We start from the raw sequence: 24607 nt of genomic DNA, 5'->3' as shown, positions 1-24607 counted from the left end.
ACAAGAGGCGCCCTCACCAACATATACAGGAGCGTTCCCATATATTCCCAGGCCACCAGAGGTGTCCTCACCAACATATACAGGAGCGTTCCCATATATTCCCAGGCCACCAGAGGCGTCCTCGCCAACATATACAGGAGCGTTCCCATATATTCCCAGGCCACCAGAGGTGTCCTCAGCAACATATACAGGAGCGTTCCCATATATTCCCAGGCCACCAGAGGCGCCCTCACCAACATATACAGGAGCGTTCCCATATATTCCCAGGCCACCAGAGGTGTCCTCACCAACATATACAGGAGCGTTCCCATATATTCCCAGGCCACCAGAGGTGTCCTCACCAACATATACAGGAGCGTTCCCATATATTCCCAGGCCACAAGAGGCGCCCTCACCAACATATACAGGAGCGTTCCCATATATTCCCAGGCCACCAGAGGTGTCCTCACCAACATATACAGGAGCGTTCCCATATATTCCCAGGCCACCAGAGGTGTCCTCACCAACATATACAGGAGCGTTCCCATATATTCCCAGGCCACCAGAGGTGTCCTCGCCAACATATACAGGAGCGTTCCCATATATTCCCAGGACACCAGAGGCGTCCTCGCCAACATATACAGGAGCGTTCCCATATATTCCCAGGCCACCAGAGGCGCCCTCACCAACATATACAGGAGCGTTCCCATATATTCCCAGGCCACCAGAGGCGCTCTCACCAACATATACACTACAGGAGCGTTCCCATATATTCCCAGGCCACCAGAGGTGTCCTCACCAACATATACAGGAGCGTTCCCATATATTCCCAGGCCACCAGAGGCGTCCTCGCCAACATATACAGGAGCGTTCCCATATATTCCCAGGCCACCAGAGGCGCCCTCACCAACATATACAGGAGCGTTCCCATATATTCCCAGGCCACCAGAGGCGCTCTCACCAACATATACACTACAGGAGCGTTCCCATATATTCCCAGGCCACCAGAGGCGTCCTCGCCAACATATACAGGAGCGTTCCCATATATTCCCAGGCCACCAGAGGCGCCCTCACCAACATATACACTACAGGAGCTGTGACAGGACGGTACCGTACGGAAGCACTCGCCGCTTGCCGCGTCCCGTCGACTGCGCACAGAATGGAAAGTCAAGCCGCACGAGGCCTGACCACATAGGGGATTCCCGCTTACCGTCAGTAACCGCCTGTTACTGACTCCACCCACTGCGTTGTGGGTAAGTTCTTGCTGCCACCACCAAACTCCTAACCTGCCGTGGCGTTTGGAACCACGGTTCTGCTCTGTATGTGCCGACGCACTGCTTTACCACACCTGTGTGGTGTCGACGAATCCCCACTAGCCACTTGCTAGGCCTCTACCGGTAGCTGGCGGAAGGCGGAGCTTGGAGACGCTAGGTACTTCCCTGGACAGCCGGAGGACGGGGCTAGGTTTGGCCTAACCCTATTGGTCACAAGATGAAGCAGTCTTCTTGAGGCAAAGATGTTTATTTGCTCAATAGTTCTAAAGAGAACCCTTCCCTATTGCTAGGGGCAACAGCATACAATCAGATGTTTCAGAAGAATAAAGATGGTACAACTACAACTCTGGAGGCACGCAGGTCTCCTTTTTATGTCAGTTTTCCACACAGTATCACAGGGGGGTAAGCCCTCCCTGTCTTCTCCAACCAATCAGGTTATTTTACAAAATACCAATAAATTACATTTTACAAGGATATAAGTGCAATAAAACAATATCCTCCTTCCTGTCACCCAGACAACGTTTGGTATCGGATTAACATTCACTATTGATAAATTTATCAGATAGTTTCAAAATACAAATGTGTCTGGTCATTCCCATCTGCAGGCAATCCCAGTGTTTGAGATTACAACAGGAATGGCTACAATACAAACAAACAGTCTGCCATTCACGGATCGTATATCAATTACATCCCCTACATGAAACAGATTCCAAGCCCATAGACCCAGTGATTAGTATCTCTCTCTAAGGAACTTACACATCAAAAGGTATTGTCCTTCACACCTCTCTGCTAGCACAGAGCCATTAGCATGCCACTTCCTATTTCCAGAGGATAAGAGACGCTTATTCAGACATCTATAGTAACTGCATTTTCCTCTTTAAATATACAGATGACCACATCTTGAATATAAAATAAATACAGTTAAACATGCATTCCTGCAATTGTGCATAGAGCACTACATATGACATGTTAAAACACATCATTAAACAAACTTTTAAACAGTCCGTGCCCAGCGCCGTAAGTACGTTTAACAGTGACGCCCAGCGCCCATTGTCCCTTAATATGGCGCCGGGCACGAGGGTTAACACCTTCAGTGCCGCAGCCGCCATTACACGTGTGGCTGGTTGGTCTCTCCGGCCACAGGAGCGTTCCCATATATTCCCAGCCACCAGAGGCGCTCTCACAAACATATACAGAAGCGTTCCCATATATTCCCAGGCCACCAGAGGCGTCCTCGCCAACATATACAGGAGCGTTCCCATATATTCCCAGGCCACCAGAGGCGTCCTCACCAACATATACACTACAGGAGCGTTCCCATATATTCCCAGGACACCAGAGGCATCCTCACCAACATATACAGGAGCGTTCACATATATTCCCAGGCCACCAAAGGCGCCCTCACCAACATATACAGGAGCGTTCCCATATATTCCCAGGCCACCAGAGGCGCCCTCACCAACATATACAGGAGCGTTCCCATATATTCCCAGGCCACCAGAGGCGCTCTCACCAACATATACAGGAGCATTCCCATATATTCCCAGCCACCAGAGGCGCTCTCACCAACATATACAGGAGCGTTCCCATATATTCCCAGGCCACCAGAGGTGTCCTCATCAACAGATACAGGAGCGTTCCCATATATTCCCAGGCCACCAGAGGTGTCCGCACCAACATATACAGGAGCATTCCCATATATTCCAAGGCCACCAGAGGCGCTCTCACCAAAATATACACTACAGGAGCATTCCCATATATTCCCAGGCCACCAGAGGCGCTCTCACCAACATATACAGGAACGTTCCCATATATTCCCAGGCCACCAGAGGCGCTCTCACCAACATATACAGGAGCGTTCCCATATATTCCCAGGCCACCAGAGGCGCTCTCACCAACATATACAGGAGCGTTCCCATATATTCCCAGGCCACCAGAGGCGCCCTCACCAACATATACACTACAGGAGCGTTCCCATATATTCCCAGGCCACCAGAGGCGTCCTCACCAACATATACACTACAGGAGCGTTCCCATATATTCCCAGGACACCAGAGGCGCCCTCACCAACATATACAGGAGCGTTCCCATATATTCCCAGGCCACAAGAGGCGCCCTCACCAACATATACACTACAGTAGCGTTCACATATATTCCCAGGCCACCAGAGGCGCCCTCACCAACATATACAGGAGCGTTCCCATATATTCCCAGGCCACCAGAGGCGCCCTCACCAACATATACAGGAGCGTTCCCATATATTCCCAGGCCACCAGAGGCGCTCTCACCAACATATACAGGAGCGTTCCCATATATTCCCAGCCACCAGAGGCGCTCTCACCAACATATACAGGAGCGTTCCCATATATTCCCAGGCCACCAGAGGTGTCCTCATCAACATATACAGGAGCGTTCCCATATATTCCCAGGCCACCAGAGGCGCTCTCACCAACATAAACACTACAGGAGCATTCCCATATATTCCCAGGCCACCAGAGGCGCTCTCACCAACATATACAGGAACGTTCCCATATATTCCCAGGCCACCAGAGGCGCTCTCACCAACATATACAGGAGCGTTCCCATATATTCCCAGGCCACCAGAGGCGCTCTCACCAACATATACAGGAGCGTTCTACAGTCACAGTGCAGGTACAGGGTCAGTATTAGGGGAGGGTCCTGTGTGTATAATACACAGCTCTGTACTCAGGAACAGTCTGTCCTCGGCGTCTCACCCCTCCCAGCATTATGTACTACAAGTCCCAGGTGTCAGAGCTCTGTACAGTGCAGGTACAGGGTCAGTATTAGGGGAGGGTCCTGTGTGTATAATACACAGCTCTGTACTCAGGAACAGTCTGTCCTCTGCGTCTCACCCCTCCCAGCATTATGTACTACAAGTCCCAGGTGTTAGAGCTCTGTACAGTGCAGGTACAGGGTCAGTATTAGGGGAGGGTCCTATGTGTATAATACACAGCTCTGTACTCAGGAACAGTCTGTCCTCTGCGTCTCACCCCTCCCAGTATTATGTACTACAAGTCCCAGGTGTCAGAGCTCTGTACAGTGCAGGTACAGGGTCAGTATTAGGGGAGGGTCCTGTGTGTATAATACACAGCTCTGTACTCAGGAACAGTCTGTCCTCGGCGTCTCACCCCTCCCAGCATTATGTACTACAAGTCCCAGGTGTTAGAGCTCTGTACAGTGCAGGTACAGGGTCAGTATTAGGGGAGGGTCCTGTGTGTATAATACACAGCTCTGTACTCAGGAACAGTCTGTCCTCGGCGTCTCACCCCTCCCAGCATTATGTACTACAAGTCCCAGGTGTCAGAGCTCTGTACAGTGCAGGTACAGGGTCAGTATTAGGGGAGGGTCCTGTGTGTATAATACACAGCTCTGTACTCAGGAACAGTCTGTCCTCTGCGTCTCACCCCTCCCAGCATTATGTACTACAAGTCCCAGGTGTTAGAGCTCTGTACAGTGCAGGTACAGGGTCAGTATTAGGGGAGGGGTCCTGTGTGTATAATACACAGCTCTGTACTTAGGAACAGTCTGTCCTCTGCGTCTCACCCCTCCCAGCATTATGTACTACAAGTCCCAGGTGTTAGAGCTCTGTACAGTACAGGTACAGGGTCAGTATTAGGGGAGGGTCCTGTGTGTATAATACACAGCTCTGTACTCAGGAACAGTCTGTCCTCGGCGTCTCACCCCTCCCAGCATTATGTACTACAAGTCCCAGGTGTTACAGCTCTGTACAGTGCAGGTACAGGGTCAGTATTAGGGGAGGGGTCCTGTGTGTATAATACACAGCTCTGTACTCAGGAACAGTCTGTCCTCGGCGTCTCACCCCTCCCAGCATTATGTACTACAAGTCCCAGGTGTTACAGCTCTGTACAGTGCAGGTACAGGGTCAGTATTAGGGGAGGGGTCCTGTGTGTATAATACACAGCTCTGTACTCAGGAACAGTCTGTCCTCGGCGTCTCACCCCTCCCAGCATTATGTAATCGGCAGCTCCCAGCTGCACCTCCACTGTGCGTGGATAGGAAACACAAAGCAGAGGTATGAGGCACTGCGAACTTCTGGTCCATCTGTAGCTTCCCTGCTAAGCTGGATACCTGGGACTTGTAGTTCAGCAGGAGCTAGAGAGCCACATTACACATATGACCTCAGTAATTCCTCTTAGGGGGTGTCCGGTATCCCAGACCTGGGAATATTGTCCCTACAGTGGTGTGGAGCTGGAGTTATAAGTCATTACAGGAATCAAGCCACCACTGCATAAACATTCGTGTCGCGGTGCCATCAAGGGAAACGTTGGCGGATATTGTACGCACATTCCCTGGCAACAGAACGGTGCATGGCGGCTGAGGGAGCTAGGACCCAGCATGGTTTTACAAATAATTGAAATGTTGGAAAATGCGTTGATGAAATAACCCTTAGATTGACATGGTCAAAAGGTCCAACATGACAAATGGTCGACACAACAGCACACATCGCTCTGCAGCCCCCACACAGCGCTCTGCAGCCCCCACGCAGCCCACAGCGCTCTGCAGCCCCCACGCCGCACACAGTGCCCGGCAGCCCCCACGCCGCACACAGTGCCCGGCAGCCCCCACGCCGCACACAGCGCCCGGCAGCCCCCACGCCGCACACAGCGCCCGGCAGCCCCCACACAGCGCCCGGCAGCCCCCACACAGCGCCCGGCAGCCCCCACGCCGCACACAGCGCCCGGCAGCCCCCACACAGCGCCCGGCAGCCCCCACACAGCCCACAGCGCCCGGCAGCCCCCACACAGCGCTCTGTAGCACCCCACAGCCCAAAGCGCCCTGCAGCCCCCACACAGCGCCCAGCTCCCTGCAGCCCCCACACAGCGCCCTGCAGCCCCCACGCCGCCCACAGCGCTCTGCAGCCCCCACACAGCGCCCTGCAGCCCCCACACAGCCCACAGCTCCCTGCAGCCCCCACACAGCGCCCTGCAGCCCCCACGCCGCCCACAGCGCTCTGCAGCCCCCACACAGCCCCCTGCAGCCCCCACACAAACCCCCACGCAGCCCCCACACAGCGCCCGGCAGCCCCCACACAGCCCACAGCGCCCAGCAGCCCCCACACAGCGCCCTGCAGCCCCCACACAGCCCACAGCGCCCGGCAGCCCCCACACAGCGCCCTGCAGCCCCCACACAGCGCCATGCAGCCCCCCACAGCCCAAAGCGCCCTGCAGCCCCCACACAGCGCCCTGCAGCCCCCACAGCGCCCTGCAGCCCCCACACAGCGCCCTGTAGCCCCCACACAGCGCCCTGCAGCCCCCACACAGCGCCCTGCAGCCCCCACACCGCCCACAGCGCCCTGCAGCCCCCACACAGCGCCCGGCAGCCCCCACACAAACCCCCACACAAACCCCCACACAGCGCCCGGCAGCCCCCACACAGCCCACAGCGCCCGGCAGCCCCCGGCAGCCCCCACACAGCGCCCGGCAGCCCCCACACAGCGCTCTGTAGCCCCCCACAGCCCAAAGCGCCCTGCAGCCCCCACACAGCGCCCTGCAGCCCCCACACAGCGCCCTGCAGCCCCCACACAGCCCCCACACAGCGCCCTGCAGCCCCCACAGCGCTCTGCAGGCCCCACACAGCGCCCTGCAGCCCCCACGCCGCCCACAGCGCTCTGCAGCCCCCACACAGCGCCCTGCAGCCCCCACACAGCCCCCACACAGCGCCCGGCAGCCCCCACGCAGCCCCAACACAAACCCCCACACAAACCTCCACGCAGACCCCACACAAACCCCCACGCAGCGCCCGGCAGCCCCCACACAGCGCCCGGCAGCCCCCACACAGCCCACAGCGCCCTGCAGCCCCCACACAGCGCCCTGCAGCCCCCACACAGCGCCCTGCAGCCCCCACGCCGCACACAGCGCTCTGTAGCCCCCACGCCGCACACAGCGCTCTGTAGCCCCCACGCCGCACACAGCGCTCTGTAGCCCCCACGCCGCACACAGCGCTCTGTAGCCCCCACGCCGCACACAGCGCTCTGTAGCCCCCACGCCGCACACAGCGCTCTGTAGCCCCCACGCCGACAGCCCGAGGCTTCAGGGGACAACACACTTAAATACAGTAGTTTATGTACAGCAGGGGTATTTAAATTGCGACCTCCAGCCGCTGTGGAACTACACATCCCGACATACCCTAGAACAGTTTTGCTATTTGGGCATGCTAACACGGTGTCAGGGCATGATGGGATATGTAGTTCCACAGCAGCTGGAGGGCGGCACGTACCGGATCACAGCGATATGACTATTGCAGTGTGGCGTTCCGCAGCCATGGTAACCACACAGATGTACACCATTATTCATGGACATTTGCCACAGAATTCCTAGCAACAATAATCAACGGGAATGGCGCCGGTGCATGAAGGGTTTAACCCGCTCAGTGCCACGGTCCTTGCACACGTTGGACGCCTTCCCAGCCACAATAGCTAAAATGTAACAGAACAAAGGGAACATACTCCGCGCTGGCGAGAGATCAGAGATACTCGGCTACACCCCAGTGCAAACCCAATTCCACACACCCCTCATACAGGCTGGCTGGCTGGTTATATACTACTACTATGGTCTGCGAGGTATATACAGAATACCGGGATAAACCTGAGGCAGAGGGATGAGCCGAGAACTGCAGGGATCATACAACATGCAACTGATGGGAGAGGATGACGGCTCTGAGTGATATCGCACAGTAACAGCATACACCGTGACACAATACAGAGAGCCCCTGCTGGTGACAGTGACACAATACAGAGAGCCCCTGCTGGTGACAGTGACACAATACAGAAAGCCCCTGCTGGTGACAGCTATCCAATACAGAGAGCACCTGCTGGTGACAGCTATCCAATACAGAGAGCACTTTCTGCTGACAGTGACAATACAGATAGCACTTTCTGCTGACAGTGACAATACAGACAGCCCCTACTGGTGACAGCTATCTAATACAGAGAGTCCCTGCTGGTCACCGCTATCCAATACAGAGAGCCCCTACTGGTGACAGCTATCCAATACAGAGAGCCCCTGCTGGTGACCGCTATCCCATACAGAGAGCCCCTGCTGGTGACCGCTATCCCATACAGAGAGCCCCTGCTGGTGACAGCTATCCAATACAGAGAGAGCACTTTCTGCTGACAGTGACAATACAGAGAGCACTTTCTGCTGACAGTGACAATACAGACAGCCCCTACTGGTGACAGCTATCTAATAAAGAGAGCACTTTCTGCTGACAGTGACAATACAGAGAGTCCCTGCTGGTCACCGCTATCCAATACAGCGAGCCCCTACTGGTGACAGCTATCTAATACAGACAGCACTTTCTGCTGACAGTGACAATACAGAGAGCCCCTACTGGTGACAGCTATCTAATACAGAGAGCACTTTCTGCTGACAGTGACAGTACAGAGAGCCCCTACTGGTGACAGCTATCTAATACAGAGAGCACTTTCTGCTGACAGTGACAATACAGAGAGCCCCTACTGGTGACAGCTATCTAATACAGAGAGCACTTTCTGCTGACAGTGACAATACAGAGAGCACTTTCTGCTGACAGTGACAATACAGAGAGCACTTTCTGCTGACAGTGACAATACAGATAATCTATTCTAGAGACAATACAATACAGAGAGCCTATTTCTACAAACAGCTATACAATAAAGTGGCATATTCTAAAAACAATACAGAAACAGCTATACAATACAGAGAGCCTATACACAAAAGAGCATATTTATAGACAATACAAAAGAACGTCTATTCTAGAAATAGCTATGCAATATATACAATACAGAGATTAATACAGAGTACACAGAGCCTATTCTAGAGACAGTGAATATATATTATATATAATAAAATGAACTGCAGAGGAGCAGTGATTCCTCTCACGTGGCACAGGCCCCACCAGTACCTCTGAGGTGTAGTACATAGGACACTGTGCAGCAAGGGGGATCCGCTCAGATAGCCGACAGTGTTAATGTCACCACTAATGGTCGACATTGATATCGTCGACGTGGACAAAAGGTCAACACATGAAATGGTCGACGTGGCTTTTTTTTTTTTTAAATAGATTTTCAACTTTTTCATACTTGACCATCCTCGAGGACTACGACTGGGAACGGTAACATGTGCCGGGTGCAGCGGTAGCAGAGTGAAGCACCTTGCCCGAAATGCATGCAAAAAATTACACCAAGAACAGTCCAAAAATCCATGTCGACCTTTTCATGTGTTGACCATTTGTCCATGTCGACCATTAGTGGTTGACCTTACCATTGTCGACCATTCATACCGGAACCCAAGCAAGGACCTTCTGGAGAATGGTATAACGTGTAATAGAGAAGAAATCTCTGAGGACGTTTCGTCTTATGTCCGATCTGTTATTACACATCAGTATGAGGGTCAGTCACCTGTAATGCCTCGGAGCACATTCCGGTCTGTGGCCGGAGACCCCCCAGCCATGTGTGTACTGGTGGCCGCGGCGCTGAAGGAGTCAACCCTCAGCTGCACAGCGCCATTTTAATGGAGGAATTGGTGCTTGGCGTCATGTTCTGTAAATGCGTGTGTAATGATGTAACGTGTCATATGTAGTGCTCTGTGCACGGTTGTAGGATCGCATGTTTACATGTATTTATATGTAATGGGCCCTACACACTAGGCGATAATACCTTAAAGATATAAACAATCTCATTCATTAATGAACAAGATACCGTTCATATCTTTCAGTGTGGAGGCACCAGCGATTTCCTTATTCAATATGTAAATGGCAGATTGGGATTGGAACCTGTATTTGTTTATGTAGCCGTTTTGATTGATATATGAATCCTGAATGGTAAATGCAGGAAGGATGAGGAACATTTGTTTGGGAGATTATCAAATACAAACCGTATTTTGAAGCTATGTGATAAATGTATCAAAGCGAAGTGTAAACTGCCAGGTGGTAGGAATGGAGTTTAAATGACACCAAACTTTGTGTGTTACAGGAAGGAGGAAATTGCTTCATGCACTTACATTCTTTTAAAATGTAATTTATTTATATTTTGTAAGATATCCTGATTGGATGGAAAGGACTGAGAGGCGGGGACTACCCCCTGACATGTATTGTGTGTATAAAAAGAGGAGGCCTGTGAGCTCCAGAGTGTATTATACCATTCTCATTCTGCTGTAACATCTTGCTGTATTGCCGAGTCTTTTTTAAGACTATTTTTGGCAAATAAACATCTGCCTCAAGACGACTGCTTCATTCTTGTGACCTGCAGGGCTAGGCGAAACCTAGCTCCGTTTTCCAGCTGTCCAGGATACACCCAGCGTCTCCAAGCTCCGCCTTCCACCTACTATCGTGCTGTGCTTAGGCAAGCGACAATTGGGGATTCGTCAACACCACACAGGGGTGGTAATGCGGCGTGTCGACACATACAGAGCTAACCGTGGTTCTAGATGCCGCAGCTAGGAGTTTGGTGGTGGCAGCATAGTACACACCCACTGTGCAATGGGTGGAGTCAGTAACAGGCGGTTACTGATGGTAAGCGGGAATCCCCTAATTGGCCAGGACCTATAACTCCGTTCTGTGACTAGGGGTGGGACACAAAGCGGTGAGGGGCTCACAGATGGAACCGTCCTGTCACAAAGTCATTCTCTTATAATTTAATGCACTAGGATAAATAATCTCTGGCTCATAGCACGTTCTGATTGGATGAAACATGGAGTGTGTGGGAAATGAGTCCATTAGGCAGGTCATGACTTTCACATCCACAAATCCCAGGCAGTGGACTGGGGTGCATCCAAACAAGACCTTCATCTGGACAGTCACCACAGTATCAAGGTGTATACCGCAACCACTCCAGAAAGAGCATAGTTCTCCTCTTGCTGCTCCTTATACAATTAGGATCATAGCTGCCACCGGTGCGGAATGTGTTCCAGCCTGTAACCGGAAGCACTGTTCTATCACCATAAATATTACCACACAGGGCAATACCAGCTTCATTATACCAATGTCTAGATAAGCAGTCTGCCCTTTCATATATTTGACAGCCGGGATATTTGTGTATTTAGACATTGGTATAATAAATTTGGTTGATACTGGCGCCGAGTGTGATATCATCCCGGTCATATGTTCGGACCGAGGCAGGACTCCGGAATGTACATGATCCACTATATAAGGATCTCTGTGATTATGATGCGGCCTATCGCACGGTATGATATTATTTGTGATGAATGTAAACAGCGATTCTCTTGCTCATGTGACACTTCCGGTTTCCGGGTATATGCGTTCAGCGGTGGCTACAATCCCACGCGTACCCATCACCCTTCCTCCACCGTGTGTCACAGAAGATCTGGTTTGCTGCCTTCCCCACACTTCTCTCTTCCCATCATTCTGGTACAGGTTGGGCTTAGATCCATCTGTCCAGAGAACGCTGCTCCAGAACTGGGTCGGCTTTATTTAGAGGTTTGTTCTGCACAGTGTAATCCGGCCTTTCTATATTTGAGGCTTATGAATGGTTTGCGCCTTGCGGTGACCTCTCTGTATTTGTTCTCTGAAGTCTACTCCTTATGGTAGACTTGGATGATGATATGGCTACCGCCCTGAGAGCGCTTCACCGCGCTGGATGTTGTGAAGGGGCTTTTCTTTACCATGGAAAGGATCCTGACATCAGCCACCACTGTTGTGCAATATGCAGCAATCAGAGAATTGTGTCTGAGAGATCAATCCCTTTCCAATGAAACTTGGAATGAAACCACCATAACCAGTTTAGCAAGAGGCCAATTAAACTAATAACTCATCACTCCCATAATCATCCATACAAAACTCCAATCTCATCTGTCGCTAATTAGAGGTAGCCATGATGGTGTCTGTAACAGCGGCCCTGTATATACAGATTGCCTTCAAGACCCTACAACAGGCACAATGTGGTCATCTATTACACAACGCTAAACGCTGCTGAACTGTTACCACAGGCAAATTACCTTCTGACCACACCGTGGCTTAGAGCATAGCATAAATATGGCAGTGTGTAGGATGGAAATTTAAGACACTCGGGATGAGATGTACCAAGCCTTGAAAAGTGATAAAGTACCAGCCAATCAGCTCCTAACTGTCATGTTACAGGCTGAGTTTGAAAAGTGACACTTGGAGGCTGATTGGTTGGTACTTTATCCTTACAGTGTAGATGATTATTGAGAATCCGCTGCTGTTACAGAGCACAGTGCACACAGCACCCACGCTGTGGAATACGTCAGGAGCGCAGCACTACAGGGGGATTCGCAGCGATGGCTGCTACAGGTAGGTCACAGCATCTTTACAGTCCGGTTATACGTTATCAGTATATGAAACGCCCCATCCCTTTCCCGACGATCAGTCTCCCTGCTGGGAGTGACTAATGCAAACACTGAAACTCCGCGCACGTCTCTTCCTGCCAATAAACTCTTCCAGGAGCGCAGCGGTAACACATTACATAACATGAAGTATTTAGGTCACGGATCTCATTACGTGTGATGTAAGAGCGGCATCTTCCTCCTTTATGGTTACATCTGCATATTCTACCGGCCCGTCACCAGAAAACCGCGCAGACCACAGTCCCAGCAATACTTTCTGCACTATCACAGCTCTAACTGCACATTGTCACCAATTATAACAACTGTGTAATAATGTATTTATTACTCACAGTGCTTCCGTGTCAGGGATTCTGTCTGCAACCAGTGTGAGCCCATAGAGAACATTATATGACCCCCATCAACCACGTGGTACACCAATGCATCGCCCTCCCAGTGTGAGCCCATAGAGAACATTATACACTGCTCAAAAAAATAAAGGGAACACTTAAACAACACAATGTAACTCCAAGTCACTCACACTTCTGTGAAATCAAACTGTCCACTTAAGAAGCAACACTGACTGACAATCAATTTCACATGCTGTTGTGCAAATGGAATAGACAACAGGTGGAAATTATAGGCAATTAGCATGACACCCCCAATAAAGGAATTGTTCTGCAGGTGGTGACCACAGACCACTTCTCAGCTCCTATGCTTTCTGGCTGATGTTTTGGTCACTTTTGAAAGCTGGCGGTGCTTTCACTCTAGTGGTAGCATGAGACGGAGTCTACAACCCACACAAGTGGCTCAGGTAGTGCAGCTCATCCAGGATGGCACATCAATGCGAGCTGTGGCAAGAAGGTTTGCTGTGTCTGTCAGCGTAGTGTCCAGAGCATGGAGGCGCTACCAGGAGACAGGCCAATACATCAGGAGACGTGGAGGAGGCCGTAGGAGGGCAACAACCCAGCAGCAGGACCGCTACCTCCGCCTTTGTGCAAGGAGGAACAGGAGGAGCACTGCCAGAGCCCTGCAAAATGACCTCTAGCAAGCAACAAATGTGCATGTGTCTACTCAAACGATCAGAAACAGACTCCATGAGGGTGGTATGAGGGCCCGACGTCCACAGGTGGGGGTTGTGCTTACAGCCCAACACCGTGCAGGACGTTTGGCATTTGCCAGAGAACACCAAGATTGGCAAATTCGCCACTGGCGCCCTGTGCTCTTCACAGATGAAAGCAGGTTCTCACTGAGCACATGTGACAGACGTGACAGAGTCTGGAGACGCCAAGGAGAACGTTCTGCCTGCAACATCCTCCAGCATGACCGGTTTGGCAGTGGGTCAGTAATGGTGTGGGGTGGCATTTCTTTGGGGGGCCGCACAGCCCTCCATGTGCTCGCCAGAGGTAGCCTGACTGCCATTAGGTACCGAGATGAGCTCCTCAGACCCCTTGTGAGACCATATGCTGGTGCGGTTGGCCCTGGGTTCCTCCTAATGAAAGACAATGCTAGACCTCATCTGGCTGGAGTGTGTCAGCAGTTCCTGCAAGATGAAGGCATTGATGCTATGGACTGGCCCGCCCGTTCCCCAGACCTGAATCCAATTGAGCACATCTGGGACATCATGTCTCGCTCCATCCACCAACGCTACGTTGCACCACAGACTGTCCAGGAGTTGGCGGATAATTTAGTCCAGGTCTGGGAGGAGATCCCTCAGGAGACCATCCGCCACCTCATCAGGAGAATGCCCAGGCGTTGTAGGGAGGTCATACAGGCACGTGGAGGCCACACACACTACTGAGCCTCATTTTTACTTGTTTTAAAGGACATTACATCAAAGTTGGATCAGCCTGTAGTGTGTTTTTCCACTTTAATTTTGAGTGCGACTCCAAATCCAGACCTCCATGGGTTAATAAATTTGATTTCCATTGATAGTTTTTGTGTGATTTTGTTGTCAGCACATTCAACTATGTAAAGAACAAAGTATTTAATAAGAATATTTCATTCATTCAGATCTAGGATGTGTTGTTTCAGTGTTCCCTTTTTTTTTTTGAGCAGTGTATGACCCCTATCAACCACGTGGTACAATGCATCGCCCAATGCATACATCCATACATATACACACACATTATATATATATATATATATGGGGAATACTGGAATACTGTGTCCAGTTCTGAAGGCCATATCTCCAGAAGGATATAAATACATTAGAGAGTGTACAAAGAAGGGCAACTAACATGGTGCATGGCCTACATCACACAACTTACCCGGAATGGATAAAAGATCTTAACATGTATAGTATGGAGGAGAGAAGGGAAAGGGGGGACATGATAGAAACTTTCAAATATATCAAGGGTCTTAAAGTTCAGGAGGGAAACATTCTTCAAAGGAAGAGAAATATTAGAACTCGAGGACATACACTGAGACTGGAGGGGGGGAGGTTCAGCGGATATTTAAGAAAAAATGACTTCACAGAAAGGGTAGTGGATAAGTGGAATAGCCTCCCATCAGAGGTGGTAGAGGCTAAGACTGTAGAGCAATTTAAACATGCATGGGATAGACATAAGAATATCCTTACAAAGAATTAAGGTTCAAAAAGGGTTGAGATTACCTAGAGGATAAAAAAAAAGGGGGCAGACTAGATGGGCCAAGTGGTTCTTATCTGCCGACAAATTCTATGTATGTATGTATGTATGTATGTATGTATGTATGTATGTATGTATGTATGTATGTATGTATGTATGTATGTATATATAGTCACATACATATATACATATATATATATATATATATACACACATACACATACACACATATACATACACGTATAAAACACATAATGGGGTCAATTCAATTCAGCAACTTATGAATAGCGCCGGGAATTAGCTCCCGACGCTATTCAATTCAGCTGCTAGTTACCCGCAATTGTCGGGAATTCTTCTCTCATCCCCGGGGGATGAGAGAAGAAACCCGACAAAAGTGCTGCCTCGCGGCCGGCGCGAGGCTGATTCTGTCGGGAATCAGCCTCGCGCCGGGGAGTTAAGTCGGAGAATGCCCGTTCTCCCGACAATTCAACCTGTTTAGTCGGCGAGAACGGGACATCGCCGACTTAACTGGAGCTGAATTGAATAGCGTCGGGAGCTAATTCCCGGCGCTATTCATAAATTGCTGAATTGAATTGACCCCAATGTATACATAATACATACACACACAGTATACACAAACACAACAGTATAATATATAACAAATATCCCAGTGCGCCAATACATATATTACTGTAGATTCAGTATAGGCTGAAGTGGTGACTGAATCCACCTCAGAAAACAGGTCATATATTCGATGTACCAAGGATCTTCCTTTAGTATATGGCACCCTAGGACAAGAACCCTCTCACCCAAAAAAAAATCACCCAAGAGGTAAAAACGATTAATATCAAAACATTGATTTCATTAAAAATATAAAAATCATGGAGAATATCCTGTAACAGTCTCTGAGAGATCGGGGCCCCTGAGCCATACATAGTATGGGCTACAGGGAAGCCAGCCGCGCTACTGGGTCTGCGTTCCACAAGCGGAGACAGTGGAACGCAAACAGAAAGTGAGTTATTATATATACATACACATATATATACACACACATATACACACATAAATATATATTATATATAAATATATATATATATATATATATATATATATATATATATATATATATATATACATATATATACACACACACACATATATACACACATATATACACACACAGCACACACTAAGCGGCAGAATATCAGAAAAGCGTCACATGTAGAACTTATGATGCACAGTATAAAATTTGCAGGAAAACGTTACATAACACCGCACAGCTAATGCAGATTCTACTACACACTGTTACAACACAGCACTATAGTATACACATCATACACAGTGCGGTACTGATATATACATATTCATATAGAAATCTTCTAAGTCTTATCCCTGCTACACTGCAATATAACGCACCATATGCGGCCGCGCAGGTTCCTCCCTCCGGATAGAGACGCCATGCTCCCAAAGCGGGAGAGTTTGTGTCTCTGCTGCGTCTGTACCATGGTGAGGAGGTAGTGTGTGTGCAGGATGCTGCACGGTGTAGGGAGCTGCTGTGTGTACAGGGGAGGAGTCTGTGCGGGCGGATGACACACTGTCAGGTACCCATCATTAGGAGGAGGAGGCGAGATAAGAGGAGTGATGAGCAGAGCGTTCCCCTCACTGTCCCAGCAAATACAGAGGGCGAGCAAGAACACCAAACCTAACCGAAGCCTGGAATATGTCCACCCGCTCACCCCACCCCACTGTCAGGTCCTACAGCGGTGTTACACAGTGTTCTAGGCTGGTGTCACCCCTGCGTTACACAGTGTTCTAGGCTGGTGTCACCCCTGCGTTATACAGTGTACTAGGCTGGTGTCACCCCTGCGTTATACCGTGTTCTAGGCTGGTGTCACCCCTGCGTTACACCGTGTTCTAGGCTGGTGTCACCCCTGCGTTACACCGTGTTCTAGGCTGGTGTCACCCCTGCGTTACACAGTGTACTAGGCTGGTGTCACCCCTGCGTTATACCGCGTTCTAGGCTGGTGTCACCCCTGCGTTACACAGTGTTCTAGGCTGGTGTCACCCCTGCGTTATACAGTGTTCTAGGCTGGTGTCACCCCTGCGTTACACAGTGTTCTAGGCTGGTGTCACCCCTGCGTTATACAGTGTACTAGGCTGGTGTCACCCCTGCGTTATACCGTGTTCTAGGCTGGTGTCACCCCTGCGTTATACCGTGTTCTAGGCTGGTGTCACCCCTGCGTTATACCGTGTTCTAGGCTGGTGTCACCCCTGCGTTACACAGTGTACTAGGCTGGTGTCACCCCTGCGTTATACCGCGTTCTAGGCTGGTGTCACACCTGCGTTACACAGTGTTCTAGGCTGGTGTCACCCCTGCATTATACCGTGTTCTAGGCTGGTGTCACCCCTGCGTTATACAGTGTACTAGGCTGGTGTCACCCCTGCGTTACACAGTGTTCTAGGCTGGTGTCACCCCTGCATTATACCGTGTTCTAGGCTGGTGTCACCCCTGCGTTAAACCGCGTTCTAGGCTGGTGTCACCCCTGCGTTACACAGTGTTCTAGGCTGGTGTCACCCCTGCGTTACACAGTGTTCTAGGCTGGTGTCACCCCTGCGTTACACAGTGTTCTAGGCTGGTGTCACCCCTGCGTTACACAGTGTTCTAGGCTGGTGTCACCCCTGCGTTACACAGTGTTCTAGGCTGGTGTCACCCCTGCGTTACACAGTGTTCTAGGCTGGTGTCACCCCTGCGTTACACCGTGTTCTAGGCTGGTGTCACCCCTGCGTTATACAGTGTTCTAGGCTGGTGTCACCCCTGCGTTACACAGTGTTCTAGGCTGGTGTCACACCTGCGTTATACCGCGTTCTAGGCTGGTGTCACACCTGCGTTACACAGTGTTCTAGGCTGGTGTCACCCCTGCGTTATACAGTGTACTAGGCTGGTGTCACCCCTGCGTTATACCGTGTTCTAGGCTGGTGTCACCCCTGCGTTACACCGTGTTCTAGGCTGGTGTCACCCCTGCGTTATACCGTGTTCTAGGCTGGTGTCACCCCTGCGTTACACAGTGTACTAGGCTGGTGTCACCCCTGCGTTATACCGCGTTCTAGGCTGGTGTCACCCCTGCGTTACACAGTGTTCTAGGCTGGTGTCACCCCTGCGTTATACAGTGTTCTAGGCTGGTGTCACCCCTGCGTTACACAGTGTTCTAGGCTGGTGTCACCCCTGCGTTACACAGTGTACTAGGCTGGTGTCACCCCTGCGTTATACCGTGTTCTAGGCTGGTGTCACCCCTGCGTTATACCGTGTTCTAGGCTGGTGTCACCCCTGCGTTATACCGTGTTCTAGGCTGGTGTCACCCCTGCGTTACACAGTGTACTAGGCTGGTGTCACCCCTGCGTTATACCGCGTTCTAGGCTGGTGTCACACCTGCGTTACACAGTGTTCTAGGCTGGTGTCACCCCTGCATTATACCGTGTTCTAGGCTGGTGTCACCCCTGCGTTATACAGTGTACTAGGCTGGTGTCACCCCTGCGTTACACAGTGTTCTAGGCTGGTGTCACCCCTGCATTATACCGTGTTCTAGGCTGGTGTCACCCCTGCGTTAAACCGCGTTCTAGGCTGGTGTCACCCCTGCGTTACACAGTGTTCTAGGCTGGTGTCACCCCTGCGTTACACAGTGTTCTAGGCTGGTGTCACCCCTGCGTTACACAGTGTTCTAGGCTGGTGTCACCCCTGCGTTATACAGTGTACTAGGCTGGTGTCACCCCTGCGTTATACCGTGTTCTAGGCTGGTGTCACCCCTGCGTTACACCGTGTTCTAGGCTGGTGTCACCCCTGCGTTATACCGTGTTCTAGGCTGGTGTCACCCCTGCGTTACACAGTGTACTAGGCTGGTGTCACCCCTGCGTTATACCGCGTTCTAGGCTGGTGTCACCCCTGCGTTACACAGTGTTCTAGGCTGGTGTCACCCCTGCGTTATACAGTGTTCTAGGCTGGTGTCACCCCTGCGTTACACAGTGTTCTAGGCTGGTGTCACCCCTGCGTTATACAGTGTACTAGGCTGGTGTCACCCCTGCGTTATACCGTGTTCTAGGCTGGTGTCACCCCTGCGTTATACCGTGTTCTAGGCTGGTGTCACCCCTGCGTTATACCGTGTTCTAGGCTGGTGTCACCCCTGCGTTACACAGTGTACTAGGCTGGTGTCACCCCTGCGTTATACCGCGTTCTAGGCTGGTGTCACACCTGCGTTACACAGTGTTCTAGGCTGGTGTCACCCCTGCATTATACAGTGTTCTAGGCTGGTGTCACCCCTGCGTTATACAGTGTACTAGGCTGGTGTCACCCCTGCGTTACACAGTGTTCTAGGCTGGTGTCACCCCTGCATTATACCGTGTTCTAGGCTGGTGTCACCCCTGCGTTAAACCGCGTTCTAGGCTGGTGTCACCCCTGCGTTACACAGTGTTCTAGGCTGGTGTCACCCCTGCGTTACACAGTGTTCTAGGCTGGTGTCACCCCTGCGTTACACAGTGTTCTAGGCTGGTGTCACCCCTGCGTTACACAGTGTTCTAGGCTGGTGTCACCCCTGCGTTACACAGTGTTCTAGGCTGGTGTCACCCCTGCGTTACACAGTGTTCTAGGCTGGTGTCACCCCTGCGTTACACCGTGTTCTAGGCTGGTGTCACCCCTGCGTTATACAGTGTTCTAGGCTGGTGTCACCCCTGCGTTACACAGTGTTCTAGGCTGGTGTCACACCTGCGTTATACCGCGTTCTAGGCTGGTGTCACACCTGCGTTACACAGTGTTCTAGGCTGGTGTCACCCATGCGTTATACAGTGTTCTAGGCTGGTGTCACCCCTGCGTTACACAGTGTTCTAGGCTGGTGTCACACCTGCGTTATACCGCGTTCTAGGCTGGTGTCACACCTGCGTTACACAGTGTTCTAGGCTGGTGTCACCCCTGCGTTATACCGTGTTCTAGGCTGGTGTCACCCCTGCGTTACACAGTGTTCTAGGCTGGTGTCACCCCTGCATTACACAGTGTTCTAGGCTGGTGTCACCCCTGCGTTACACAGTGTTCTAGGCTGGTGTCACCCCTGCGTTACACAGTGTTCTAGGCTGGTGTCACCCCTGCGTTACACAGTGTTCTAGGCTGGTGTCACCCCTGCGTTACACAGTGTTCTAGGCTGGTGTCACCCCTGCGTTATACCGCGTTCTAGGCTGGTGTCACCCCTGCGTTACACAGTGTTCTAGGCTGGTGTCACCCCTGCGTTACACAGTGTACTAGGCTGGTGTCACCCCTGCGTTACACAGTGTTCTAGGCTGGTGTCACCCCTGCGTTACGCAGTGTACTAGGCTGGTGTCACCCCTGCGTTACGCAGTGTTCTAGGCTGGTGTCACCCCTGCGTTACACAGTGTTCTAGGCTGGTGTCACCCCTGCGTTACGCAGTGTACTAGGCTGGTGTCACACCTGCGTTATACCGCGTTCTAGGCTGGTGTCACACCTGCGTTACACAGTGTTCTAGGCTGGTGTCACCCCTGCGTTACACAGTGTTCTAGGCTGGTGTCACACCTGCGTTATACCGCGTTCTAGGCTGGCGTCACCCCTGCGTTACACAGTGTACTAGGCTGGCGTCACCCCTGCGTTACACAGTGTACTAGGCTGGCGTCACCCCTGCGTTACACAGTGTACTAGGCTGGTGTCACCCCTGCGTTACACAGTGTTCTAGGCTGGTGTCACCCCTGCGTTACACAGTGTTCTAGGCTGGTGTCACCCCTGCGTTACACAGTGTTCTAGGCTGGTGTCACCCCTGCGTTACACAGTGTTCTAGGCTGGTGTCACCCCTGCGTTACACAGTGTTCTAGGCTGGTGTCACCCCTGCGTTATACCGTGTTCTAGGCTGGTGTCACCCCTGCGTTACACCGCGTTCTAGGCTGGTGTCACCCCTGCGTTATACCGCGTTCTAGGCTGGTGTCACCCCTGCGTTACACAGTGTTCTAGGCTGGTGTCACCCCTGCGTTACACAGTGTACTAGGCTGGTGTCACCCCTGCGTTACACAGTGTTCTAGGCTGGTGTCACCCCTGCGTTACGCAGTGTACTAGGCTGGTGTCACCCCTGCGTTACACAGTGTTCTAGGCTGGTGTCACCCCTGCGTTACACAGTGTTCTAGGCTTGTGTCACCCCTGCGTTATACCGCGTTCTAGGCTGGTGTCACCCCTGCGTTACACAGTGTTCTAGGCTGGTGTCACCCCTGCGTTACACAGTGTACTAGGCTGGTGTCACCCCTGCGTTACACAGTGTACTAGGCTGGTGTCACCCCTGCGTTACGCAGTGTTCTAGGCTGGTGTCACCCCTGCGTTACGCAGTGTTCTAGGCTGGTGTCACCCCTGCGTTACGCAGTGTTCTAGGCTGGTGTCACCCCTGCGTTACGCAGTGTTCTAGGCTGGTGTCACCCCTGCGTTACGCAGTGTTCTAGGCTGGTGTCACCCCTGCGTTACACAGTGTTCTAGGCTGGTGTCACCCCTGCGTTATACCGTGTTCTAGGCTGGTGTCACCCCTGCGTTATACCGTGTTCTAGGCTGGTGTCACCCCTGCGTTATACCGTGTTCTAGGCTGGTGTCACCCCTGCGTTATACCGTGTTCTAGGCTGGTGTCACCCCTGCGTTATACAGTGTTCTAGGCTGGTGTCACACCTGCGTTATACCGTGTTCTAGGCTGGTGTCACCCCTGCGTTATACCGTGTTCTAGGCTGGTGTCACCCCTGCGTTACACAGTGTTCTAGGCTGGTGTCACCCCTGCGTTATACCGCGTTCTAGGCTGGTGTCACCCCTGCGTTATACCGTGTTCTAGGCTGGTGTCACCCCTGCGTTACACAGTGTTCTAGGCTGGTGTCACCCCTGCGTTACACAGTGTTCTAGGCTGGTGTCACCCCTGCGTTATACCGCGTTCTAGGCTGGTGTCACCCCTGCGTTATACCGCGTTCTAGGCTGGTGTCACCCCTGCGTTATACCGCGTTCTAGGCTGGTGTCACCCCTGCGTTATACCGCGTTCTAGGCTGGTGTCACCCCTGCGTTATACCGTGTTCTAGGCTGGTGTCACCCCTGCGTTATACCGTGTTCTAGGCTGGTGTCACCCCTGCGTTTTAGTGTTCTAGGCTGGTGTCACACCTGCGTTATACCGCGTTCTAGGCTAGTGTCACACCTGAGAGTCGGAAGACGTGTTCTAGGCTGGTGTCACCCCTGCGTTATACCGTGTTCTAGGCTGGTGTCACCCCTGCGTTATACCGTGTTCTAGGCTGGTGTCACCCCTGCGTTATAGTGTTCTAGGCTGGTGTCACCCCCTGCGTTATACCGCGTTCTAGGCTAGTGTCACACCTGAGAGTCGGAAGACGTGTTCTAGGCTGGTGTCACCCCTGCGTTATACCGTGTTCTAGGCTAGTGTCACACCTGAGAGTCGGAAGACGTGTTCTAGGCTGGTGTCACCCCTGCGTTATACCGTGTTCTAGGCTGGTGTCACCCCTGCGTTACACAGTGTTCTAGGCTGGTGTCACCCCTGCGTTACACAGTGTTCTAGGCTGGTGTCACCCCTGCGTTATACCGCGTTCTAGGCTGGTGTCACCCCTGCGTTATACCGCGTTCTAGGCTGGTGTCACCCCTGCGTTATACCGCGTTCTAGGCTGGTGTCACCCCTGCGTTATACCGCGTTCTAGGCTGGTGTCACCCCTGCGTTATACAGTGTTCTAGGCTGGTGTCACCCCTACGTTATACCGTGTTCTAGGCTGGTGTCACCCCTGCGTTATACCGTGTTCTAGGCTGGTGTCACCCCTGCGTTTTAGTGTTCTAGGCTGGTGTCACCCCTGCGTTATACCGCGTTCTAGGCTAGTGTCACACCTGAGAGTCGGAAGACGTGTTCTAGGCTGGTGTCACCCCTGCGTTATACCGTGTTCTAGGCTGGTGTCACCCCTGCGTTATACCGTGTTCTAGGCTGGTGTCACCCCTGCGTTATAGTGTTCTAGGCTGGTGTCACCCCCTGCGTTATACCGCGTTCTAGGCTAGTGTCACACCTGAGAGTCGGAAGACGTGTTCTAGGCTGGTGTCACCCCTGCGTTATACCGTGTTCTAGGCTAGTGTCACACCTGAGAGTCGGAAGACGTGTTCTAGGCTGGTGTCACCCCTGCGTTATACCGTGTTCTAGGCTAGTGTCACACCTGAGAGTCGGAAGACGTGTTCTAGGCTGGTGTCACACCTGCGATTGTGTAATACACTTGAATACATTCTGAAAGTTTTCGTGAAGATACTGCTTCCATAATCCAACAGCATGTTACATCTTGTGCGACTCCGGGTACATCTGTTTCAATGCATCTGTATCTCAGAGAACGTTTTGTTGGACATGGAAGTCCTGAACCGTCTCTGCCATTGGTGGCACCTTTTATTTCCAGTCTGAAAAGACGTACGTTGGAATACTGCGCCGCTCTATTTACCAGGTACGATGCCAAGTTCTGCATAGCGGAACATCTCCCCGCTGACAGTGTTCCGCATAGAGGAGCATCTCCCCGCTGACAGTGTTGCGCATAGCAGGGCATCTCCCCGCTGACAGTGTTCCGCATAGAGGAGCATCTCCCCGCTGACAGTGTTCCGCATAGAGGAGCATCTCCCCCCTGACAGTGTTCTGCATAGAGGAGCATCTCCCCGCTGACAATGTTCCGCGGAGCATCTCCCCGCTGACAATGTTCCGCGGAGCATCTCCCCGCTGTCAGTGTTCCGCATAGAGGAGCATCTCCCTGCTGACAATGTTCCGCGGAGCATCTCCCCGCTGTCAGTGTTCCGCATAGAGGAGCATCTCCCTGCTGACAATGTTCCGCGGAGCATCTCCCCGCTGTCAGTGTTCCGCATAGAGGAGCATCTCCCCGCTGACAGTGTTGCGCATAGAGGAGCATCTCCCCGCTGACAGTGTTCCGCATAGAGGAGCATCTCCCCGCTGTCAGTGTTGCGCATAGAGGAGCATCTCCCCGCTGTCAGTGTTGCGCATAGAGGAGCATCTCCCCGCTGACAGTGTTCCGCATAGAGGAGCATCTCCCCGCTGACAGTGTTGCGCATAGAGGAGCATCTCCCCGCTGACAGTGTTCCGCATAGAGGAGCATCTCCCCGCTGACAGTGTTCCGCATAGAGGAGCATCTCCCCGCTGACAGTGTTCCGCATAGAGGAGCATCTCCCCGCTGACAGTGTTCCGCATAGAGGAACATCTCCCCGCTGACAGTGTTCCGCATAGAGGAGCATCTCCCCGCTGTCAGTGTTCCGCATAGAGGAGCATCTCCCCGCTGACAGTGTTCCGCATAGAGGAGCATCTCCCCGCTGTCAGTGTTGCGCATAGAGGAGCATCTCCCCGCTGACAGTGTTGCGCATAGAGGAGCATCTCCCCGCTGACAGTGTTCCGCATAGAGGAGCATCTCC

At 51.9% G+C, this 24607-nt stretch overlaps 1 protein-coding gene across 2 annotated transcripts in view; it reads right to left on the bottom strand.

The window, feature by feature from the left end:
• PPP1R13L (protein phosphatase 1 regulatory subunit 13 like) overlaps positions 1-24607 on the bottom strand; it is a 142076-nt gene that overhangs the window by 42373 nt on the left and 75096 nt on the right. Inside the window, exon 1 of one of the 2 annotated variants that reach the window (XM_063938448.1) lies at positions 16576-16667. The exons of the other annotated variant lie outside the window; for it this stretch is intronic. Within the exon in view, the coding sequence (XP_063794518.1) occupies positions 16576-16664 (89 nt within the window). The 5' untranslated portion in view covers positions 16665-16667. Of the gene's footprint in view, positions 1-16575; positions 16668-24607 lie in introns of those variants that run through there. 2 annotated transcript variants of the gene reach the window in all.

Source organism: Pseudophryne corroboree, chromosome 8 (genome assembly GCF_028390025.1).
Source record: "Pseudophryne corroboree isolate aPseCor3 chromosome 8, aPseCor3.hap2, whole genome shotgun sequence".
In the NCBI taxonomy this organism is placed as follows: Eukaryota; Metazoa; Chordata; class Amphibia; order Anura; family Myobatrachidae; genus Pseudophryne; species Pseudophryne corroboree.
Note: the sequence above shows the minus strand (reverse complement) of the source record. Positions and strands in the feature narration are given on the sequence as shown.